The 23,148-nt window shown below is 48.6% G+C and overlaps 1 protein-coding gene and 1 long non-coding RNA gene across 4 annotated transcripts; one reads left to right on the forward strand and one right to left on the reverse strand.

Annotated features, from left to right (window-relative positions):
- Positions 1-166: 166 nt before the first annotated feature.
- Positions 167-23,110, forward strand: atp6v1b2 (ATPase H+ transporting V1 subunit B2). Of its 2 annotated transcripts, XM_028418385.1 has the most exons (15): positions 167-346; positions 792-847; positions 1,254-1,352; positions 1,450-1,543; positions 1,626-1,703; positions 1,793-1,932; positions 2,500-2,601; positions 2,685-2,782; positions 2,860-2,983; positions 3,061-3,211; positions 3,281-3,363; positions 3,881-3,985; positions 4,963-5,092; positions 5,365-5,533; positions 23,070-23,110. In XM_028418385.1, the coding sequence occupies exons 1-14, from the start codon at positions 196-198 to the stop codon at positions 5,499-5,501; spliced, it is 1,548 nt and encodes a 515-aa protein (XP_028274186.1). In that variant the 5' UTR covers positions 167-195; the 3' UTR covers positions 5,502-5,533; positions 23,070-23,110. The 2 variants fall into 2 exon arrangements, with proteins under 2 accessions (XP_028274186.1, XP_028274185.1); XM_028418384.1 differs by lacking the exon at positions 23,070-23,110 and having other exon boundaries at positions 5,365-6,140.
- Positions 16,055-21,110, reverse strand: LOC114443994 (uncharacterized). 2 transcript variants are annotated; one of them, XR_003671486.1, is made up of 3 exons: positions 20,498-21,110; positions 19,081-19,203; positions 16,055-16,335 (listed from the first exon to the last, which is right to left on the reverse strand). It is a non-coding gene; the product is annotated as an uncharacterized LOC114443994 (long non-coding RNA). The 2 variants fall into 2 exon arrangements; XR_003671487.1 differs by having other exon boundaries at positions 20,457-21,110.
- Positions 23,111-23,148: the final 38 nt, after the last annotated feature.

Raw genomic sequence — 23,148 nt, forward strand, 5'->3', positions numbered from 1 at the left:
GTTTAATTTTTTTAAATTATAATTTATTTACACGCAGTTTAAACTCACGCAGTCAAACTTTCCTCCTCCTCTTCCTCCTCCTCTTCCTCTTCTTCCTCTTTGGTCATCAATCACTGATGTTGCAGCCTGTGGCAGCTGCGCATGCGCCGTGGGGCCGTCACGATTCTTGCTCCTGCGGACGCTGCAGGTGGAAACATGGCGATGCGGGCTCTCAGAGGGATGATGAACGGAGCCATGAACGAGCTCTCCTCCGCCGTCAGCGGCAACAGACCCGCGGCCCCCGCCGCCTCCACCCGGGAGCAGGTGATGGCCGCGAGCCGGGATTACATCTCCCAGCCCCGCCTGAGTGAGTGTGATCTGCTCCCGATCCTCAGCTGAGAGACGCATCGATCCTGTGTGTGTCTGTGTGTGTGTGTGTGTGTGTGTGTCTGTGTGTGTGTGTGTGTGTGTCTGTGTGTGTGTTTGTGTGTGTCTGTGTGTCTGTGTGTGTGTGTGTCTGTGTGTGTGTGTGTGTGTGTCGGAGCTGCGGGTGAAGGCAGCGTCATCATCCTGAACTGTCTGCTGATAACTGATCAGCTTCATCGATCCTTATTCATCAGTGACTGAAATATATCTGAACCAGAACTCAGTTTAAACAAAGAGATGAAGAAGATGATGATGATGATGATGATGATGAAGATGATGATGATGATGATGATGATGATGATGATGAAGATGAAGATGATGATTGTTTTTCATGTATTGATTATGTGGACTCTGTTTACATCACTTCCTGTTTTCTGCTTCCTCAGCATATAAAACTGTGTCAGGGGTCAACGGACCGCTGGTGATTTTAGACCAGGTCAAGGTAAATGTACACACACACACACACACACACACACACACACACACACACACACCTTCAAAAGCTACAGTTCCTCCAGTGTCCACTAGAGGACATTTTAACCTGGAGGCCCCACAGGCCAGCTTTACAGCAGATGTTCGCAGCCTGATGATTGAAGTAATGTATTGATAATTATTGACAGTGGAAGTCACAGCTCAGGCTCCACCTCAGGCTCCACCTCAGGCTCCACCTCAGGCTCCACCTCAGACTCCACCTCAGGCTCCACCTCAGGCTCCACCTCTTTACCCGTCTTTGGTCACTCAGTCATTGGGCAGTCAGGCTCTGTGAAGCCGTGCTCCAGCATCAGTGGAGGAACTGCAGTCTGACACTTCACTGACGCCATGTTGTTTGTGATGTTTGCGGCGAACAGTTTCCACGGTACGCAGAGATCGTCCATCTCACGCTGCCCGACGGCACGAAGCGGAGCGGCCAGGTGCTGGAGGTCAACGGCTCCAAAGCGGTGGTGCAGGTACGAGTTCGTCCCGTGTCTGTGTCCTCCAGACCTGATTGGTCCACGGACTGAATGATGAACGGCCAGTGTGGCTGCTGCTCTCCGCCCCCTGCAGGTGTTTGAGGGAACTGCAGGTATCGATGCCAAGAAGACCAGCTGTGAGTTTACAGGAGACATCTTAAGGACGCCTGTCTCTGAGGACATGCTGGGTAGGACATGCAGTGTGTGTGAAATACAGGCCACCTACACACTGCAGGGTTTAACTGTGTGTGTGTGTGTGTGTGTGTGTAGGCCGTGTGTTTAATGGATCTGGTAAACCCATCGACAGAGGACCACCAGTCCTGGCTGAAGACTTCCTGGACATCATGGGTGCGTTTCAGAGTGATATTAGAATGACATGTGTGTGTTCATACACTTCAGTGTGTGTGTGTGTGTGTGTGTGTGTGTGTGTCTTTCAGGCCAGCCTATAAACCCTCAGTGTCGTATTTACCCCGAGGAGATGATCCAGACTGGAATATCCGCCATCGACGGCATGAACAGCATCGCCCGCGGGCAGAAGATTCCCATCTTCTCTGCTGCCGGGCTGCCACACAATGAGGTGCACACACACACACGGACACACACAGACACACACACACAGACACACACACACACACGGACACACACACACACACACACACGGACACACACACACACACGGACACAAACACACACAGACACACACACACAGACACTCACAGACACACACAGACACACACACACACACACACAGACACACACACACACAGACTCACTCACACACACACACACAGACACTCACAGACACACACACACACACACACGGACACACACACACACACGGACACACACACAGACACAGACACACACACACACAGACACAGACACACACACACACAGACACACACACACACACACAGACACACACACACACACTCACACTCACACACAGACTCACACACACACACACACAGACACAGACACACACACACACACAGACACACACACACACAGGTTAACTCAGACTCAGACTTTTGGTTCTTAGTTACAGTAACTGTGTTTTTATGGGTGAGATTCATTTTAATATAAATAATATCAGACGATCAGTCGATGGTTCAGATGTTGTGAAGCTCTGTGTCCTCGTCAGATCGCGGCTCAGATCTGTCGGCAGGCCGGTTTGGTGAAGAAGTCCAAAGACGTGATGGACTACAGCGAGGACAACTTTGCCATCGTGTTCGCAGCCATGGGGGTGAGGACCTGTCCTCGTCCTGTTAGACTGTGCAGACTATGACACCATGTACAGGACCTGACACTGATCCTTTCTGTCTCAAGGTGAACATGGAGACCGCCCGGTTCTTCAAGTCGGACTTTGAGGAGAACGGGTCCATGGACAACGTCTGTTTGTTCCTGAACTTGGCCAACGACCCCACGTACGGACTGTTTCAGATGGAGCTCCACGACTGTCTGTGGGAGGACGTAGATAAACTTCCTCCTTTCTTCTCTGCAGCATCGAGCGGATCATCACGCCGCGGCTGGCTCTGACGTCAGCTGAGTACCTGGCCTATCAGTGTGAGAAGCACGTCCTGGTCATCCTCACCGACATGAGCTCCTACGCAGAGGCTCTGCGAGAGGTCCGCCGAGCTTCAGGTGCCTTCATTCTGAAACCACAGCAGGCCCCGGGGTCACATGTTCACTGGTCTTCCCTCAGGTGTCTGCAGCCAGAGAGGAGGTGCCGGGCCGCCGGGGTTTCCCAGGCTACATGTACACTGATTTGGCCACCATCTATGAGAGAGCGGGCCGAGTGGAGGGTCGGAACGGGTCCATCACGCAGATCCCCATCCTCACCATGCCCAACGACGGTACGCCCCCACACGCAGCATGCTCGTAAAGCTGCAGCAGGTCTTTACAGTGTCCGTCTCGTCTCTCAGACATCACTCATCCCATCCCGGACCTGACGGGTTACATCACCGAGGGACAGATCTACGTGGACAGACAGCTCCACAACAGACAGGTAACAAACAGACACAAAGGTCCCGCGTCACTGCTCAGAAAAGGACAGAAGTCACATGACTCTGACCTGAGTCCAGCTTTGACCAGTCCAGTCTGATTTAGGTTCTGGCTCAGATCTAATAGATCCTGACCAGCAGCTGCGACTCTGACAGGTCTTAAAGCTACTTGGTACCTGGCTGAGACTTTAGACTTTGTCTCAGGATTTGGTGGTCTCAAAGTGGTGCTTGACTCAGTGACCTGGACTTAAGCCAGTTTTGATTAGAAACTTTATCCTCTGGATTTGGAGCCTGGAGACTCGATGGTCCCTAAATGTTGGGTTTGACATGACATGTGTGTGTGTCTTATTAGATCCTGACTGTGTTGTTCTGGCCTTGCTGGTCTTGACTCAGGACTTGTTGCTCTGAGGTTCTTGGTGTGGAGTTCTTGTAGGTTTGTGCAGGATCAGTGTGCCCTCTGCTGGTGTGGGGCTGAATTAGTCTGTGTTTGGTTGTAATCAGTCGATCTGCCCCCCCCCTCAGATCTATCCTCCCATCAACGTGCTGCCGTCGCTCTCTCGGCTGATGAAATCCGCCATCGGCGAAGGAATGACACGCAGAGACCATTCTGATGTCTCCAACCAGCTCGTGAGTACAAACCTGCTCCTCAGAGCTTTACTGACCTACAGAGAACAACTGTTACTGAAAGTGTGTGTGTCTGTGTGTGTGTGTGTGTGTGTGTGTGTGTGTGTCTGTGTGTGTGCGTGTGTGTCTGTGTGTGTCTTTGTGTGTCTGTGTGTGTCTGTGTGCCTGTCTGTGTGTGTCTTTGTGTGTCTTTGTGTTGTCTGTGTGTGTGTCTGTGTGTGTCTTTGTGTGTCTGTGTGTGTCTGTGTGTGTCTGTGTGCCTGTCTGTGTGTGTCTTTGTGTGTCTTTGTGTTGTCTGTGTGTGTGTCTGTGTGTGTCTTTGTGTGTGTGTTTGTGTGTCTGTGTGTGTCTTTGTGTGTCTGTGTGTGTCTGTGTGTGTCTCTGTGTGTGTGTCTGTGTGTGTCTTTGTGTGTCTGTGTGTGTCTGTGTGCCTGTCTGTGTGTGTCTTTGTGTGTCTTTGTGTTGTCTGTGTGTGTGTCTGTGTGTGTCTTTGTGTGTCTGTGTGTGTGTGTGTCTGTGTGTGTCTGTGTGTGTCTTTGTGTGTCTGTGTGTGTCTGTGTGTGTGTGTGTCTGTGTGTGTGTCTTTGTGTGTCTGTGTATGTCTGTGTCTGTCTGTGTGTGTCTCTGTGTGTCTGTGTGTGTGTCTTTGTGTGTCTGTGTGTGTCTGTGTCTGTCTGTGTGTGTCTTTGTGTGTCTGTGTGTGTCTGTGTGTGTGTGTGTCTCTGTGTGTGTCTGTGTGTGTCTGTGTGTGTCTGTGTCCGTCTGTCTGTGTCTGTGTGTGTCTGTCTGTGTGTGTCTGTGTCTGTCTGTGTGTGTCTTTGTGTGTCTGTGTGTGTGTGTGTGTGTGTCTGTGTGTGTGTCTGTGTGTGTCTCTGTGTGTCTGTGTGTGTGTCTGTGTGTGTCTTTGTGTGTCTGTGTGTGTCTGTGTCTGTCTGTGTGTGTCTGTGTGTGTGTGTGTGTGTGTCTGTGTGTGTGTGCAGTACGCCTGTTATGCCATAGGGAAGGATGTCCAGGCCATGAAGGCCGTGGTGGGTGAAGAGGCTCTGACGGATGATGACCTGCTGTATCTGGAGTTCCTCATCAAGTTTGAGAAGAACTTCATTTCCCAAGGTGCAGTGGGGCACAGCATTAACTGTTTAATGTTGGCTGTATGTTCCATGCTTTGAATACGATGTCTTAAAAGTGCCTTAGTGGAGCTTGAGGAAACATTGATTGTATTTGGAGCTCAAAGGTCAAAGGTCATGATCAGCACATCACATATTATTAACACGACGAGCTGTCACTGCAGCCTGAAGTTATAAAATAATGATTATTTAACCCTTGGCAGGTCAACACAAACAGGTCTCATTGGTCCTCTACTTCCTGTGTGTGTGTGTGTTCAGGTGCCTACGAGGACAGGAGTGTGTTTGAGACTCTGGACATCGGCTGGCAGCTCATGCGGATCTTCCCGAAAGAGATGCTGAAGAGGATCCCTCAGAGCACCTTAGCCGAGTTTTACCCACGAGAAGCCAAACACTAGCCCCACACACACACAGACACACACACACACACACACACTGCTTTCATTCCTTCCAGGCTGCATACATACAGTGTAGTGTTGTGATGCTGTGCCCGTCCTGACACTCATGACGACCAAGCTTCTCCACACACACACAGACAGATGTTTACAGAGTGAATGAACGGAGACTGATGATTTCCTGTGATGATGATGATGAAGATGATGATGATGATGATGAGGGCCTTTTCATACCAGTGATGTCTGTATTATCACCTCAGTTTATGAGCAACGTGTTTCTTTGCTATCATTGAGTTTTGGTCCGTGATGCTGCAGACGGAACAGGAAGGATTCGGTCTGAGACACAGAACACGAGGACAGATGCTACACGGTGCTGCTAGCTAGTTAGCCCTGTGACAGAATGGTGACCTGTCCTGGGGATGGATGGATGGATGGATGGACAGGAGATGTAATAGATACAGTGTTTGTGTAGTTACTCATGCTGCCAGGAGGGGGAGACAAACATCCTGTAGTAACATGAATGTAAACGACAAGATCCAGATTCCTAGTATTCCTAGTATGAGGATCAATAATAATTTACTTTGTCTGGTTTTTTCAATTACAACAGTTACATGTAAATGTTTTCTGCTGCTGTCTGCCATTTTTAGTTTGGATAAATAGGTCTTAATTTACCCAGAATTCACAGCACATGAGCATTTCTGATGCTGTTTATCTTTTAATTAGCATAAAAACCTGGATTCAGAGTCCTGCAGTTTTTACCGTGCGGTCGGTCTCAGCTGTGTTTGATGCTCATCATATTCCTGCAGCGTGTCCTCGCTCCTGCTGAACCTCTGACAGATCATGTCAGCAGCTCCAGCCCGGGTTTGGACAGAGCAGCTCTGTGCAGCCTGCTGCCTCCTGCTCGATGATGGTGTTAACTGTTGATGATAAATGTGTGTGCTTAATGTTTCCTGTGCCTCACACCAGCCTTGAAGTGTCAGCGGATTCGCTGTGTTTTTTTGTTTGTGTGTTGTTTGTTTGTGCGTGCACAGTGACTGGGTGTTAACCTGCATGCATTGTTGTTGAATGTTTTCCTGTTGGTGCCTCAAACCTGAGAAATAAAAGCTGCTGTCTCATCAAACACCTCCTGTCTGAGTCTGTGTTTCTGACAGGAACCCTCCAGTCTGCATTTAAAAGTAAAACGAGGGTTTGTGAACAGGTTTCAGACCAACCTGGCAACCCGGCGCAGCCCGCAGCGAAGGCGGAAGTGAAGTGATGGAGGCGGACAGGTGGAGTTAACGGGAGTTTTGAGACAGATCAATGCGCGCAGAGACAGAGGAACTTACTGAAGAGGAGAAGTACCGTTACTGTTTGCTGTTGGCGGAGGAGCTACGTGAACGAGCCGGTGTTAGCAGGAATGCTAGCTTAATTAGCAGTGACGGAGGATGGAGGTGTGTGTCGACACACACGGAGCAGCGCCACCCTGCGGATAAACCGAACAACGTGAGTCAGCGTCTCTTTCTTTAAGGGTTCTTTGTGTTTTGTTTGTGTGACTTGAAGTGTTGCTGTTGTTGCACATTTTCTGTGGTTTGTTTCTTCTTCTGTTGTAATGTCTCTTCTAAACGGCTTAATCGGAGATGAACGCTGGTAACAGCGACACCTGTGGCCGTCAGGTGAACTGCAGTTAGCATCCTGTTGCCTCAGATGTTGTTTCTCAGGTTTGTTAAGTGAAATCATGGTATAGCTTTTATTTACACTACTGTTGTAACACACACACACACACACACACACACACACACACACACACACACACACACACACACACACACACATGGGATGAGACCATGTGACACAGATCAGGAAGTAGCTGCTCTGGGAGCCGTGTGCTTTCACCTGCTTTTAGAAATAGTATGATGACAAACAAAACGTCAGGTCTGTAGCTAGCTGGCTAATCTTAGCTTGTTGTGATGTTTAAATGAAGAGCTGCAACAGAGTTTTTATACGTAGCAGTCTTTGAACTTCCTCTTCCATAGGGGGCGCTCTGGAGACAGTCAAGAATGAATGGAGCCCAAAAACATGTGAAGTTCATGCAGATAAAAGATGTAATTACAAGAGATAGACGGCACGTGTGTGACTCAGAGTAAACACAGGATGGAAAATAATTTGCCTCTTCCCTTGACAACCATTTATTTTGTTTTTCAAATTAAGAGCCCCTAGCATCCGTCAGAAGGAGGAAGGCTCTTGTACTAATAAATAATCCGTCCTCCGATATCTCATAGTACAACATCCAGTGTATAGTTGTGTCTCCGCGGTAACAACACCAGATGGATTTTGAAGGTTTTACCCCATCGTGCAGGAAAGTGTAAAATGATCTTTATATTACAGCAAAGGCTGAAAACACTGCAGGTCCTCATGTGGCCACAGAGAGGCGCTGTTGGTCTATGCAGTTGCCTGCTCCGCTCTGCGCTGTCTCTGCACGTCCTGCAGGTCAGGCCTGAGCGTTCGACCTGAAGATGAGAGTGGAGTGCCTGGAGCCTCAGACACAGACCAGAGCTCTGTTATCTTGAACTGATCATCTGATTTGTGGAGGATGAAGCAGAAACAGGAAGCGGCGTCTGACGCTGCGTCTCTCCGTGTGGGTCTGCTTCAGAGCTGCAGGCTGAAAGGAAAACAAAAAGGCTTAATACTACCATGATCCTACGACTGCGCTGAGAGCCCGTCCAGCTCCGGGACTAATGTTAAATATATGAGACATAATCAGGAATAATCTCCATAATTTACTGATTCCACTCAGGTGTTAAATTCCATTAAGCTTTTAGTCATTGGTGGGGAAGTGAGGAGCGCCCGGCTCTTTAAAAACACCTCCGAGCTTCATGGAAGATGTTAATGTACTTAACACCACCCTGCTCCTCTTCCTCCTCCTCCTCCTCCTCCTCCTCTTCCTCCTCCTCCTCCTCCTCCTCTTCCTCCTCCTCCTCCTCCTCCTCCTCCTCCTCCTGCTGTGAGTCAGATTTTATAACCTCTGTGTGTGACTCTGTTATTAACTCCACATAATAAATGTTCATAAATATACCTCAGGGACTCTCAGACCTGCCCAGCACTTGTTATGTCATCAGGGTTCAGTCAGTGTGTGTGTTACTGTGTTCAGCTGCTGTCAGTGGTACCAGTCTGACCCATAAACTGAGGCCACTGCACAGTCACTTCCTGTATCTGTGTCACATGATCCTCTACATGGCCACGCCCCCTTTAGAAGCCCCCTGTCTGTCTGGTTTGTCTCTCCACCTGTCTCCCTGTCCTGCTGTCTGTCTCTGTCACCGCTGTCCCACGGGGAGTCGCATGTAAATCAGTCTTAGTCTTTGACCCACATACTCACACACACAGACACACACACATGCAAATGAGTGTTGGCAGAAAGAACATCTTGTTGTGCAGCTGCAGCTGGCCGAGTCGTCCTGTAGCTGCAGCGTGTGTGTGACTGTGTGTGAACTCATTTGATTGCACTGAGTTCAGTATTTACGGAGCGCTGACGCCGCTGTTTAACAGTCAATCCTGTGGATTAGCATCAATTAGCACTCCGATGCTAATCCTCTGGGATTTAACGCATGTTTTAAATGTTTAAAATACACACAGATCAACACACTCGGCTGTTTTGTGATCAATATCCAACAAATATCCTCCACCTGTTGAGGGTAGCTCTTCCTCGTCTCCTCTTCCTCCTCCTCCCCCTCCTATTGACAGGAATGTGTATAGACATGTGTGAGACTCTGATGTTGATGGATAGTGGCAGGTTTGTGGCGTCTGTGTCTCTCTACACTGCTCTGACTGCTCACAGTGACTGGTCCTCTGCCACCTTGTCACTGTGTGTGTGTGTCTTCAGACACGTTGCTGGCCGTTCTCGGCGCAGCAGGCCGTCGGTGTTGAAGGGTCCTGCGTCGCTGCAGGGCTCTCTAACTTTCTTTGTGCTTTGTGGCGTCGTCAGTGGAGCTTTTACAGCCCGGACTCCACAGGTCCTGCAGCAGCTGATTACAATCCTTCCACACGGCTCCTGCTCAGGCTTCTCTCCAGCTCGTGTCACTACGCCACCGGCGACCTTTTAGCGTCCGGTTTTTAAGGAAATGGTGGAACTTGGTACCGTGGATCCAGCATGGTTAAAGAACACATAATGTGGTGCCCATGTGGTGCATGGTCCACTTATTATTCTTAGGTTTCTACAGGTGAACGATAATCCAGGTCAGGATGATGACAGGGTGCGACAGGGGGGGTGTGTGGTGGGAGTTTTTACAGTGATGCTGCAGTGTAAATATGAAGATCTGTCTTCATATGTAAACTCCAGGACAGGAAACACAGATGTTCTCTGCAATTAGGTGGAAAAATTATGTGCATAAATTGGCAATAGCCCAAAGCTGAAAATGTGCATTCCTGTAATTCCCTGTATTTCTTTTACTTCACTTCACCACAATAATTAAAATAAATAACCTCCAACTGATGCATGCAGGATCTATGAGCCGCTAGCAAGACGTAGGAGGACGTCCTGTTCTTAGATAGAGGTGTATGAAATATAAATGATGCATTAAATCAGTAAATAAGCAGAAAAGCAGCTGTTAATTGAAATGACTGGATGTGTTGGAGTGAGGCTGCACTGATGAATGTCTGTGGCTCACGCTGCAGCCCTGCTTTCTGCTACCAGTGCATTATTTAGCCTTATTTTCTGCATGTGTGTGTGTGTGTGTGCAGCGCCATCATACATGAATGTATTTTTCTGTGTGCATTAATTTCCTGCAAAACAGGGCCAGAGAACCTTTTAATTAGACTCAGACTGGGACCATCTCATCCATTTTGTAATTCAGTATCACTCTTAATTATCTGTGGCATTATCATTCCACTGCTCTGTGTGTGTGTGTCTGTGTGCCTGTGTGTGTCTGTGTGTGTGCCTGTGTGTGTGTGCGTGTGTGTCTGTGTGTCTGTGTCTGTGTGTGTGTGTGTGTGTGTGTGTGTGTCAGTCAATAAGCAGTCTAAAGGGTAGATAAACACACGCTTCCTGCGCAGGAGCAGAATTATTCATGAGCTGTCACAGCATATTCCCAAACACACTACACACACATAATTGAAATAACGATGTTAAAATACTCACGCATGCTTACACACACACACACACACACACACACACACAGATATGAGTAGTAGAACAGTACATCTCATTGCAGTCCTGATAAATGACTCAATAATGGGTCATGGAACATGCTAAGCTAACCGCGCTAAGTATATTGAAAGGTTATTTAAATAATGTAAAGCATAATCACATGTGATGAGCTTTCAGAGCGTCTCCATGGAGATGAAGCACATCCCTGTTTCAGAGCCATACGTCTCCCTGTGCTCCCAGAGGTCACACTGTAACATCTCTGCATTAAAATTACATGTTAGTAACACGTGGGGATGTGCAGCTGCAGCTGTGTGTGGACGAAGGTTATTTATTACATATGAAGACAAAGCATGTGGTTCATGGTCAGTTGACTGAGCAGGAAAGGAAAGAAGGGAAGGACACATGAATGAGGAGGAGGACAGAGGAGGTAAGGACATAAAGTTTAGGAGTAGGTGACTCTCTGGCCTCCTTCCTCCTCCACGCTCGTCTCCAATCTGCTCGTTGCTGTGAGTTTGTTCTCCTAACAAGGCCTCGTTTGCGGCGGCGTCCCTGCGGACATGAGCGGGCTCATGTTTGAATAATGATGGGTAACAACCTCCCACAGACTCCGCCGCCTCTGTTTATGAATGCCTGCACGCTCTGCTGCCCGCCGTGCACCCCCCCCCCCTCGCTCGCCGCAGCAGAAAGTGCACGTGTGGCGTTGAGGCTTCTTGTCACACGCAGACACTGAAGCAAATCCACGAGGCAGAGACACAGCGGATGGATTCATGCAGCATGTGACAGATCCTGGAAATGGATTTCAGCGCCTGTCAAAACAAACAATGTGTTTCTGCTGGAGGCTCGCAGAGAGACAGCCGGAGGGGGATTGGAGATGGATGGAGGATAGTGCTGAACTCCTCCTCCTCTTCTCCCTCGCCATGAACTTCAGCTCAGCTCTCATGATGCGTAGTTCACATGCAGGCTAACACACACACAGAGGTGTGTGTGTGTGTGTGTGTGTGTGTGCAAACACATGTATTGATAAAGTGAAGCAGATGGATGTGAGCGCTCGGTGCAGCTGTAACAGATCCACTGTTCTGTGACTAATGCAGCGCTGAGCCGAGCCGTGTGACCTCTGCACGCTCTGTCCTCCCCCGGGCGTCCAGCAGAGGGCACTGTGGGGCCATTCAGTGCACCTCCACACTATAAAAATACAAACGACACACACCTCTTGTTGAGGATTTAGTATGTTTTTATATAAAATGCAAGGTTGTGTAGAGGTGGGCGATGTGAGGAAAAAAATCGAATCAAGTTTTTTGTGCCAGTCGATATAAATATACATCAGCGTATAAATCTGATTATTATTTAGCTGGGTAACATACTGGGGAAGGCTGTCCTGTCCATTATGAGCATCAGTGCTGTCCCCTGTGTGTGTGTGTTTGTGTGTTTGTGCGCTCTGAGAAAGGCCAGCAGCAGTTTATGGCCCGTGTGTGGGGGCTTTGGTGAGCTTCAGACTCGTGATGTGAGCGGTTTGGAGGGGCAGGACATCGGGTGAAGCTCCTCCCTCTGTTCTCCTCTCTGCTTGCTTCCAATGAACTCCTCAGAACCTCGTCTTCAGGGATCTCCTCATCCTTTAAACCTTCTTTTTACAGCCTTCTTCTTCTTCTCTGATGCTGTCATAAAGCTTAAAAATGAGCATGTGTGCTGCGGCCGGCTGCTTTTCCTTCATGCTCAGATTGTGTAAGACAGAATTGTGTTGCTTTATTGTCAGATTGTTTTATTGCCCATCCATAGGCTCAGGATGGAACAGTTCTCTGCAGCAGCTTCTGTTATCTTGGCTGTTTAGAATGTCAGAAACCTTTTAAAGTCCATTTCCCTCAAAGTCAGTCAGCCACTGACGCCACGCTCGGGGCAGAAGGACACGCCGTTGTGTCGGTCTCTCCTCTTCCTGTGTTCCACTGCACCTTGTTTACCTCAGAGTTCCACCAGAAAGGAGCCCTGATGTTGAGTTTAACTAATCAGTGCTGCTCACAGATCTTACCTCGCTCCTGAAAGAAGAATCGACAGGATTAACAGCCCGGCGGTGCAGGCTGGCTTCTTTCATGAGGTTAACAATAGCACTGATTGAGTTTAACCAGCTGATGTGTACAGAAACATGGACGTACGGGCCTGCTGTGGCTCAGCGAGGTAATCCAGCCTCTGTGATGCCACATTCATGCTGAATCCCCTGCTTCACCGTGAAAGGAGCGATTGAGCCGATCAGCGCCCACCTCCACCCTGACAGCAGCTCAGTGGAAAGCCGCCGTGCTCGTCTCTCCGCTGCCGAGCCCTCAAGTGTTTGTTTGTTTTCAGCTGTCGCTTTCAAGGTGACCAAACTGTGAATAAAACATAAATGGAGAATACTCGCTGTCAACACAGCCATGGCTGAGAGAGAGAGCTAAAAGGGAGCTATTGGTGTGTGTGTGTGTGTGTGTGTGTGTGGATACTCTGCCAGTGTTTGTGTTAAAACGCCTCGCCCGACGACCACCAAATAGGAGAGTGAGGGCATTGATGTGAAGTCGCTGCATGTTTGTCAGTGCACAACTGCTGAGTGGTGTGTGTGTGTCTGTGTGTGTGTGTCTGTGTGTGTGTGTGTGTGTGTGTGTGTGCGTGCCGGTCTCAGAGCTGGAAGCCTGTGATTGATGCTGGCAGGTGTTGCTCCCCTCACGCTCGTACTGACATCTCATTCCCATCCGAGTCATTCAAAGCCGAGGCTGGCCCCGGCGATCACATGCTGAATGCTAAAGAAGATGGCCGCTGCTCCCGCCCCGCTCTCTGATAAGATCACACGCTGATGTGACAGAGCGAGATCAGAGCTGACACGTCCTCACCTCGGCCGGTCTGTGTGTTTGGCCGGAGGACAGGCGAGATAAAGGAAACACAGAGGAGGAGGGACGCGGAGGGGCGACAGATGATGAAGTCAGCAGCCAAACGAGAGAGAGGAAGAAATAAGACCTCGCGCAGTGCAGCAGGAAGCGTGACAACATGTAAGTTCTTAGTGAGAACTGGGTCTCACACTCAGTCCGTGAAGTCGCCGGGGAACATCTGCTCTCTTCTCTTCTTGGGCTCTGGGCAGCAGACTGTAAATCACAGTGCTACAGGACGAGTCCAGGAGACAACGTCCTGTTAGAGCCGACTGGAACTTCACGTAGAATCACGTCTGAATGTGTGTCAGTGTGTCTGCTCCCTGCTCCAAAAACACCTGCTGCTCACACTGAAGTAAAGTCTGCTGTCAGGAGAACACAGGGGTTCTGCTTCTGTTCTGCATGTGCAGTGATGTGATGTTTGTGTTCAGATGTGGGTCTGGATGAGCTCAGCCACTGGATGTGTGTTTAGTTTGTCAGGTAACACGTAGTGTGAGGTGCAAATACACACAGTTTTTAAGTCGATGCAATAACACTCGGAGGCCCAATGGGCCGCCTGGCTCCTGGGCCGCCTGGCTCCTGGACCGCCTGGCCCGAGTCCAGCGGGGAGAGCCCGTCGGTGTGTGTGTTGCTGGGGTTGTTTGAGCGTAGATTGCACACACTCCTCGTTTCATTCTCGCCTCAGTGTCTCCCACACACTTCAGCCCGTTGGTACGCCTGAACAAACAGTGTGATGGATGGCCCGCTGGTCTGTCTATAGGAGAGCTAAGAAGGCCAGAAGCCATGTAATTGCAGTCCAATTAACAGAGACAGAATGACTAATGTCCACCTCCCCCCCATTTCCACCTCCCCCCCATTTCCACCTCCCCCTCCTCCTCCCCCTCCATCACCCTCTCAAGCACCTTTTTGAAACCCCCCCCCCCCTCTCCTCCATGACCTGGTCTTCCTCTTCACCCTGATGAGAGGGCAGAGCTGCTGAATTCACTGTGGTTTGTGGGTCTGTGTGTGTGTGTCTCTGTGTGTGTGTGTGTGTGTGTGTGTGTGTGTGTCTCTGTGTGTGTGTGTGTGTGTGTGTGCCTCCGCTCTCAGCCTGCTGCTGATGTGGCTGTTTTCTTAGTAATATGCAGATGCTAGATGTTAGTGTGTCTAAGCTGCACTGCAGACAGGTCAGAGTGGGAGTGCACTGTGATAAAAATGGGACGTTGTTATTCTGCACCCACAAGTTTTCAGCCTGTTGGTGCTTCACTGAACTAAAATGTTGATTATTGAAATGATTAATCAGCTGGTGAGATGATGAAGAGTCTCTGTTATCCAGAGCTTGAAGGGGGGGGGATTAAATCCTGAGTGGACTGTCTCCTAGGTAACGGTCATGGATGGAATTATTACTGTAATATACACAAACCATTGATCGTTTCTGCTTATTGACTATCTTGGTGATAAGGAATTAATTTGAATGGGTCAGCTTTATTCAATACATAATTATAAGGCAGTTTTAATGAATCATGTTATATCAGTGTCTTTAAATGAAGGCACCAATTAGATATAATTAAAGATGGTTACTATCTGTAATCAAGGCTCCATGTAATGAAGCCATTAGCTACAAGTTGATAAGGTCTTATTAGACATGAGGAGGCTGTGACCACAGTGTTACAGAGGCTTACACAGCAGCAGCAGGACCTGAGGCAGGAAGTGTCAGGTATCAGTCATCCAGCTGCTGGTTTCCTCCTCTGATCAGGACCCTGATAAAACTCAGTGAGAGGTGATGTCATCAGCGCTGCTCCCCTGTATTTGTTCATGTCAGCCCACATGCCGTCACATGGAGCGTTTAAAGTGAGCTGCTCATTAGATCCCAGTCACAGAGAGATAACAGAGCCGACTCTGAGCCCCTGAATCAGGAAGCAAACACTGTGTTTGTTCTTCTGTGGAGTGCTGGATGCGCTCCAAACCCTCTTGGTTCAATTGTTGTTATAATCAGAGTGCAGCTCTCTGCAGACGCCTGCAGCTTTCACCGCAAGGACGAGTTCTTCTGGGTAACAACCAACAGAAAGGGCTTCAGAAATCCAACAAGATACTGCAGATCCATGAGGAGAGACCTCACCACCACATGACCTGGTTTATTTACAGTTCACATCAGTGTGACATGAATAAAGATGGCTGACGTCACCTTCATTCTCTGAAAGGCAGTTCTGAAGCTCAGGAGCCTCTAGCCGCCATCTTGGCAGCACCTGAGTCCTGAACTCCAAATGAACCTGAGTGTGAGCGGAGCTTAGGTTGGTGTTGACATCCTGCGCCCACCTATCGCTCAGAATTTGGAGCCAGCCTCAAGTGGACTGTTCAGGAACTGCAGCTTCTAGCTGCTGTCACGTCAGCAGTGCTGCTCCTGAAGGCCACTGACATGAAAACACTTCTGTGTGTGGTTCCAGGCAGCGTGTACAGTGGGCCGTGGACGCTGAGATCAGCAGGTTAAACCTTTAAGGTCGCAGAGCTGCACCTCCTCCAGGGGTCTACATACAGGCTCTGACTCCTGAGGGAGGTGCTGCTCTTTTACTGGGTCCTGCTGATCAAACTCCTGACCTCCCCTGGTCCCTCACCTCCAGGCCACCACTGCCCTCTTGCTCTTGGGATGTCACTGCTCGTTACTGTTTGTACAGGCGCAGCTTCTGATGTGCGTCACTGGGTTCAAACCCTCACATCCTCCAGCAGTGAGAGGCTGGATATATTCTCAGATGTTGATGGATAAATGTGAAGATTTGTTGTCTTTCATCAGGGTTGTGTCTGTGGAGACCTACACTACAGTCTGATGTTCGGAGCCTCTGTACCTGCACAGCCTGTGTTGCTGTGGGAAAACACAAAGGAAAGAAAAACACACGTGTCACAGGATACACAAAGACAAGAACTCTTCTGTTCCAGAGATCTTAGAGTGTTCTGTTAAGACTGGAGCTTTACCTCGCTGCTTTGCTGCAGGTGTGTACTGACTCCACATATGTCTGATACAGGGTCAGGTTAGCATTTCATTACGATGAAACAACATAAACACATAAATAAAACATATTCCTGCTTCTATGAGCTCTTATGCAAATGACGTCCTGTCAAAGGACAGTAGGACCACCTCTGTGTGGTGCAGACAAACCCTGTGAAGACCTGAGGTATCTTATACCCCGTTCACACTGGGGAAAAAAATCTGGCTAAAGCAGGATTCGGGCCTATCCAGATGTGTTTTTTCTGAGTGTGAACACCTTGAATCCGGCTGTATCCAGTTTGATTTCAATCCGGATTGGCTCAAATGTGGCTCAGGTGTGAACGCAAATGTGGCGAGCGAATCCGGCTAGCGCCATGCTACTTCCGGTTCACGGGGCGCGACATGGGACAAAAACCGCAGGACGCATGCACACACTTGGTCTTACTGCGGCCTGAACGGACTCTGAATATTACGAGGCGCCACCTAGTGGTTTGGAGGACAGCAAACACGCTGGATGAAGCCGGGTTGAGTGCGGACACAAGTGTGTGCTAGCCAGATTTGAAAATAGGTCTGAACGCATCCAGCTTAAAGGCTGTCTGGGCTCAATCCTACTCTAGCTGGAATGACTTTCTCCAGTGTGAATGGGGCTGATCTTCGTCTCTAGAATCAAGAATGTTTATTGTCATTATGCCAGACACACTGAAACCCTGCTCAGCAGCTCTCACAGTCAGACACACAGTGTGAACAAGACACTTAAAACAGAATATGAACAGAATAAAAGGAACAGAGAGCGAGGGACCAAATCAAATCAGCAGAGCTGAGTATCGAGTCCTGCCTGTCAGGAGCTTCACCCTCGCTGACACTCATTAATCCTTGAAGGAGAACCTGTCTGCTCTCTGACCCCTCCCTGCAGGGGAGGTCAGAGGTCACAGCCAGCTGCAGATCAGACCCTGCAGGCCTCCAGTCTGATGCTCAAGGGCACTTAATGGGTTCTGTGTGGTTAAATTGGTTTGAACCCCGGACTTAGGCTAAGTGTTGGTCTTTTTAATTATTATGCTGATGGAGCACGTTAACCTGAACACCTCATAACGAGACCAAAGGAGGCGAGAGACTCAGAGCAGCCAGGGGCTGAGGATCAGCTCCTCCAAGAGCCTGGACCAGCAGCTAGCATCGTGTGGCTAAAGCAACATTTACCACGTGGCTGCTTGGTCTCACTGTTTCTCCCTTCACTCTGTGTTTCTCACTGTCTGTATGAAGGTTTGTTATTTTCTGACCCACTCACCTGTGTTCAGGTCAAACACACACATACACATACACATACTGACATATGTCCACACAAACCATCAGTTCATGTAAAAAATAAAAGTGCATTTGATCAATTTCACAAAAACACAAAGAAATTCTTAAATGTGTGTGAGCATAAAATATACATCCTAATTATCCAACATTCAACATATTTAAGAATCAGGTCAGTGTTTCCATCATTATATCAGGTCAGTTTCTTTTATTATTCATTTCTATAGCTCCAGATCATAACAGAAGCCGTTTAAGAACCTTTCCTATAGAACAGGTCTGCACCTGGTTCTTTATTAAACAAACAGCTCATGTTATTGATCTTATTTGCACGGCAGCACGTCATTTCTGTCTGCGTGGTTGTGCGTTTACAATTCACCTCTGCTGTCTGCGCACAGAGGCACGATGTGCGTACACACACAGACACACACAGAGACACATGTGCGCACATACTCCCACCGTCGGACAGAGAACGTGTGTTGCTTTGTCCACCGTTGCTACCGACATGCTAGTTGGATAGCTTGAACTCTATGACTACGCTAGGCTAAGCTAACGGTGCTGGTGCCTGTGTTTTTATTTTTGCATTGAAATATGTTTCTTACTTTTTACATCCCGCTCTGTGAGCACTGATGGGACCAGCGGCAGCTTTGTGCATGATTGGAGTGTGTTGAGGCGGGGGAGGAGCTCACGGCCGCTGCTTGTCGAGGACAGAGAGTCACTAGTTGCTTTTGATAAAAAAAAGCCGCCAAATGTGGCGAGAGAGACGCCAAGTTGCCAACACTCGTCTCCATGCTCCATGCTGTAAAAACGCCCCACGTGTACCGAACGGTTCGGATTTTTTTCCTGAACCGTCCCACCCCTAAAATAACCCACTAAAAACATCTGCTTTGTGTTGTTTGTCTGGAAAAACACTCACATTGACAAGAAATAACTGAGATATTTCATGAGAAAAATACACGTTTACGATTAAAAACATATTTACAACAAGGAAATGATAAAGCGCAGCCTTCACATGCTCGGGGGAAACGGGCTGTTTGTGTCTGAAGTTGGGAGCTTGTGCAGAAACTCCATAATGAACCTGTTCTGTTGCTAATGAGGACGTGTTGTACTGTGGGCTGTTCATGAGCCGCTCGGCAGGTTTCTGATGGGTTTCCACAGCAGACCTGCGTTAGTGACTCATTTGATCAACGAACAATTAAGGTTTTTTTAAGGAAACAGAGCCGCCAACACTTCCCCTCATTTCATGTGTAATTATCTGCTGAAGGCAGCGTCGGAGGAAACAAAGTTTCACTGTGGAAGACGATTTGAACTCGTGTCACACTGACAGACCTCACTCTGAGCCGTCATGGCGGCCTGCTGGTCGGCGGCGTGCGGCGTGCAGGGAGGTTACAGACGCCCCCGTTTGTTGTTGTGTGTCTGTGCTGCTTCAGATCTGGATCCTCCGCTGTGCAGCTGCAGATATGGAGGTGAAACGAGGACAGCCTGTGTGACGTTTATATCTGTGGCCATACAAGTCAGCATCACCACGCTGCCGCGGCGCTGTTAGTGTGTGTGTCACATGCAGTGAGTGCACGTGTGTGTGTGTATCAGCAGTAATAGAGGGGGCAGTCAGTGTTTTGTGGGGCTGGATCGGTGCCCAGCTGCTGATATAAACTGCCACGGCAGCCAAACTCACAACGCCACCCCACATCACCATGACGACGCTGCCGCATCGCCGCCACCATCCATCCCGGTAAAATGCCACCGCTCAGAGCAACTGTAAGGATCGGACCTCAGCCAGCTCTGCAGGGTACAGATATACTCAGGTTACTGCTCTTATCAAACATAAACAAATAAAAACGCAGTGTATATGATGTCATATGACGGCCAATGGAAATTATGGCTGCCGTGTTTAAAATTTAGAAATTTGATTAAAAAAACAATTCTGTGATTTAAAAAAACACATTGTCAAAAAAGCTAGTCTCACAAAATGACCAGAAATTTACAATAAAAAGCCACAAAAATCTATTTTTCAGGAAAAAAACAACAAAAACAAAAACAACTTCAGGAGAAAAACACAAACGTACCAGAGAAGAAGCTGAGGCTGAGCCGAGGAGACGTCACAGAGCGGCTAACCTCATTTTTTATGAGCCACGTGTCATTAATGGCTGTTTCTGACGTGCGTCGTGCTGTGATCGATGCTGCACTTAATTCATAATGAGCCGAGCTCTGAATATTTATCTGATGCGTTTGTGCGACTGAACTTTGAATGTCACAAACTGCGGAGTGGCGCGTGGCGAGAGCGATGATCTGCAGCCCGAGGCTGCACACCATTTCCCCACAAATGCATTTGTCAGGACCGACTGATTTTATTGATTGTTGTCCTGATGAAGAGGAGGTTCATTGAATGTGAATGTGAGCTGGGGAGACAGAAGAAGAAGAAGAAGAAGAAGAAGAAGAAGAAGAAGAAGAAGAAGAAGAAGAAGAAGAAGAAGAAGAAGAAGAAGAAGAAGCGTCGCTGTCACAGAAAGAGACGTTAGTGTTAGTGACAGCTCGGCGAGGGACGGAGACGTGCAGGAAGAGACACGAGCGGAGCTGACAGGCCGCCATCAGCTTCGGTGTGAAGCAGAGAGCATGCTGGGAGCCACGGCCACGCGCAGACAGCACTCTGTCAACACACGCAGCACACTAATTTGTCTGTCAAAGCAAATCTATCCGCTAATTACAAAGTTTAGTGACGGCGAGTCAACAGGTGCAGCGCTCTCACTGTCACGCCTCTTCATCAGATCGAGCCTCCGGACGCTTCATCGCTGCATCTGCTTCCTGTCCTTGGCCTGGTTTCATCCTCGTCCTCTGTGAGAGCCGAGCTCGCAGTGACGTCACAGTTTACTCAGAGGAACCACCGATCAATCTGATCGACAAAAGATGGCGTGCTTGTGGTCATGTATGAGCGTCAGCCTCTTTACTGAGGACCTCTTCCAGCCACCCGACCCACGTCAGAGGTCCAGAGGAGCACAGCCAGCTCTGAGGGTACAGATATACTCAGGTTACTGCTCTTATCAGACAAACAAATAAGAACGAGTGTTTGGGAGCGCTGCTTTGATGCTTTCACTCATGGCGCTGTGCAGTCATCCCTCCACGGACCAAACGTGAGCGCTCACGTGCACAGACCTCAGCTCCGGTAGAAGTTGCTCTCTCTTTACTTTGACAGCTTGGAGGAGAGGCCGAGGGTTCAAGTCTGATCCTATTTTCAGACGCCTGTTTATCGGCCGGGTCCTCCCTCCATGTCCGTGCCAGGTGAGCCGCTTTCTTCTGGTTCAGGCCGGAGGAGGAAGTTTAAGTTTACTCGACTTTCCTGTCTCCTACCTCCAGGCAGCCCGGTGTCTGATTTGGCTGGTCTATTTCTGGCCTTCAAGGACACAGCCTGCGAGTGTGTGTGTGTGTGTGAGAGAGAGAGAGAGGCAGAATTAGAAAGAGAGAGAGAGAGAGAGAGAGGTGCAGGCTGGTGGATCAGTGATCAGCTGCAGAAGTGATCAGCTGCAGGAGGCTGCACCTGAAATCATACATACAACACACACTCAGCTCCTGAGCTCCTCTCAGATAACATTCATCCAGTCTGATCCAGCAGTAAGTCCCTCATGGACTTTTAATAATCCAGTACTAATCCCAACACTGACATTAATGAGATCATCCACACTTCAGCAGCGGGTCAGCAGCAGATTCTATCTGGGTCAGCTGATACGTTCCAGAATTCCCTCCTCGTTGTTTTTTATCTATGAACAGTAAAATGTCTAAAAATCATTCATCAAACAACTCCTCAGCAACCAGCAGGACGCCATGATGGAGCCATGTGAGCAGCAGTCACATGACCAGAGGTGGAGGAAGGACTGAAGCTGGTACTTAAGTAAAAGTACAAATACCAGCAGAATATATACTCAGTAAAAGTAGAAGTGCTGCATCAACAATCCTCCTGAAGTAAAAGTCTTAAGTACTTTTAAATGTACTTAAAGTATTCAACGTAAAAGTACTCACACTGAATATATATGATTGATTTCCAAAGGATGTGAACAGGTTAAATAATCAAAGTAAAATGGAGCATGTGTAGTTAATGTCCATGTTGAGTCCAGAAGCAGCTGTGGACAGGTCTGTGTGTCATGAGGCAGGCTGTGGACAGGTCTGTGTGTCCTGAGGCAGGCTGTGGGCATCAAGTGAACAGAGAGGCTGCTGATAACAAACAGGCATTCAGCATGTTTACTGTGTCAGTGTTCCTGCTGTAGATTCATGTGATGATTCATGTTCATCATTCATGGATGGACCTGTGTTAGCAGACAGCAGCTAACTAGTTAGCTCACTGAGCCAGAGCACCGGCATCATGACTGAGGCTCCTTATAGAAACACAGCTGCAGCGTGACACCACCTCCATGCAGAGTCTGACCTCACATCGGTCCAGCACAGCTGTCTGAACAAAGCTGTATTCAGACATGTACTTGGAACTACAGACACTGTAGAAAAGTACAGGTAACAGCTGCAGCATGTAGTGGAGTAACAGTATAAAGTATGCACTATTATTGTTACTGAAGTAAAGTATAAATACAAAAATGTACTTAAGTACAGTAACGAAGTACAAATACTTAGTTACATTCCTCCACTGCACATGACCAACATCAGAGTCTCTGTCTGACCTGCAGCTGCCTCCTCCTCCTCCTCCTCTCCCTGACGTCTGATGATGTGTTTCTGTTACGTCGTCTCTCGGCTCTTTTAACCCATTTTAAATGTTAACAAACTGTGTGTGTGTCTGTGTGTGTGTGTGTGTGTGTGCGTCATGCCTGGACTGTGGTAAACACACAGCTCTCCTGTGCTGTGACACACATGCTTCCACCTGTTTCTGCTTTTAGCTGCACAGCTTTGTTCCAAGCAGCAGCAGCAATTATCAGGAGGTTAATGACGCAGGCGCTGCTCCGTTTAAATACGGGGGGAGAGAATGTCACCTGTTCAGGAGAAATGAACGCTTCGCCTCAGGCCCTGTTTATCAGAGGTGACGGATTAAAACACTTTATCTGCATCCTTGAGTCACTCGCCGTGAATATGGGACGGAAAACACAACACTGAGCTGAGGGCCGAAGGCAGCACGACACAAAGAGCTGACAAATACCACAGAGCTCTTCATCTCTGACTCCACACAGAGACACACACAGAGACACACACAGAGACACACACAGACACACAGAGACACACACAGACACACAGAGACACACACAGTGACACAGAGACACACACAGAGACACACAGAGACACACAGAGACACAGAGACACACAGAGACACACACAGAGACACACAGAGACACACACACACACACAGACACACACACAGACACACACACAGAGAGACACAGACACACACAGAGAGACACACAGAGA

The sequence above is a fragment of the Parambassis ranga genome, chromosome 12, assembly GCF_900634625.1.
Source record: "Parambassis ranga chromosome 12, fParRan2.1, whole genome shotgun sequence".
NCBI classification, from domain to species: Eukaryota; Metazoa; Chordata; class Actinopteri; family Ambassidae; genus Parambassis; species Parambassis ranga.

Excerpts from the sequence above, each read along its gene's own strand:
- atp6v1b2 (XM_028418385.1), top strand. The coding sequence starts at position 196 with ATGGCGATGCGGGCTCTCAGAGGGATGATGAACGGAGCCATGAACGAG. Across the intron at positions 2,602-2,684 it reads TCGTGTTCGCAGCCATGGGG|GTGAACATGGAGACCGCCCG; the intron begins GTGAGGACCTGT and ends TTCTGTCTCAAG. Across the intron at positions 3,986-4,962 it reads CTGATGTCTCCAACCAGCTC|TACGCCTGTTATGCCATAGG; the intron begins GTGAGTACAAAC and ends GTGTGTGTGCAG.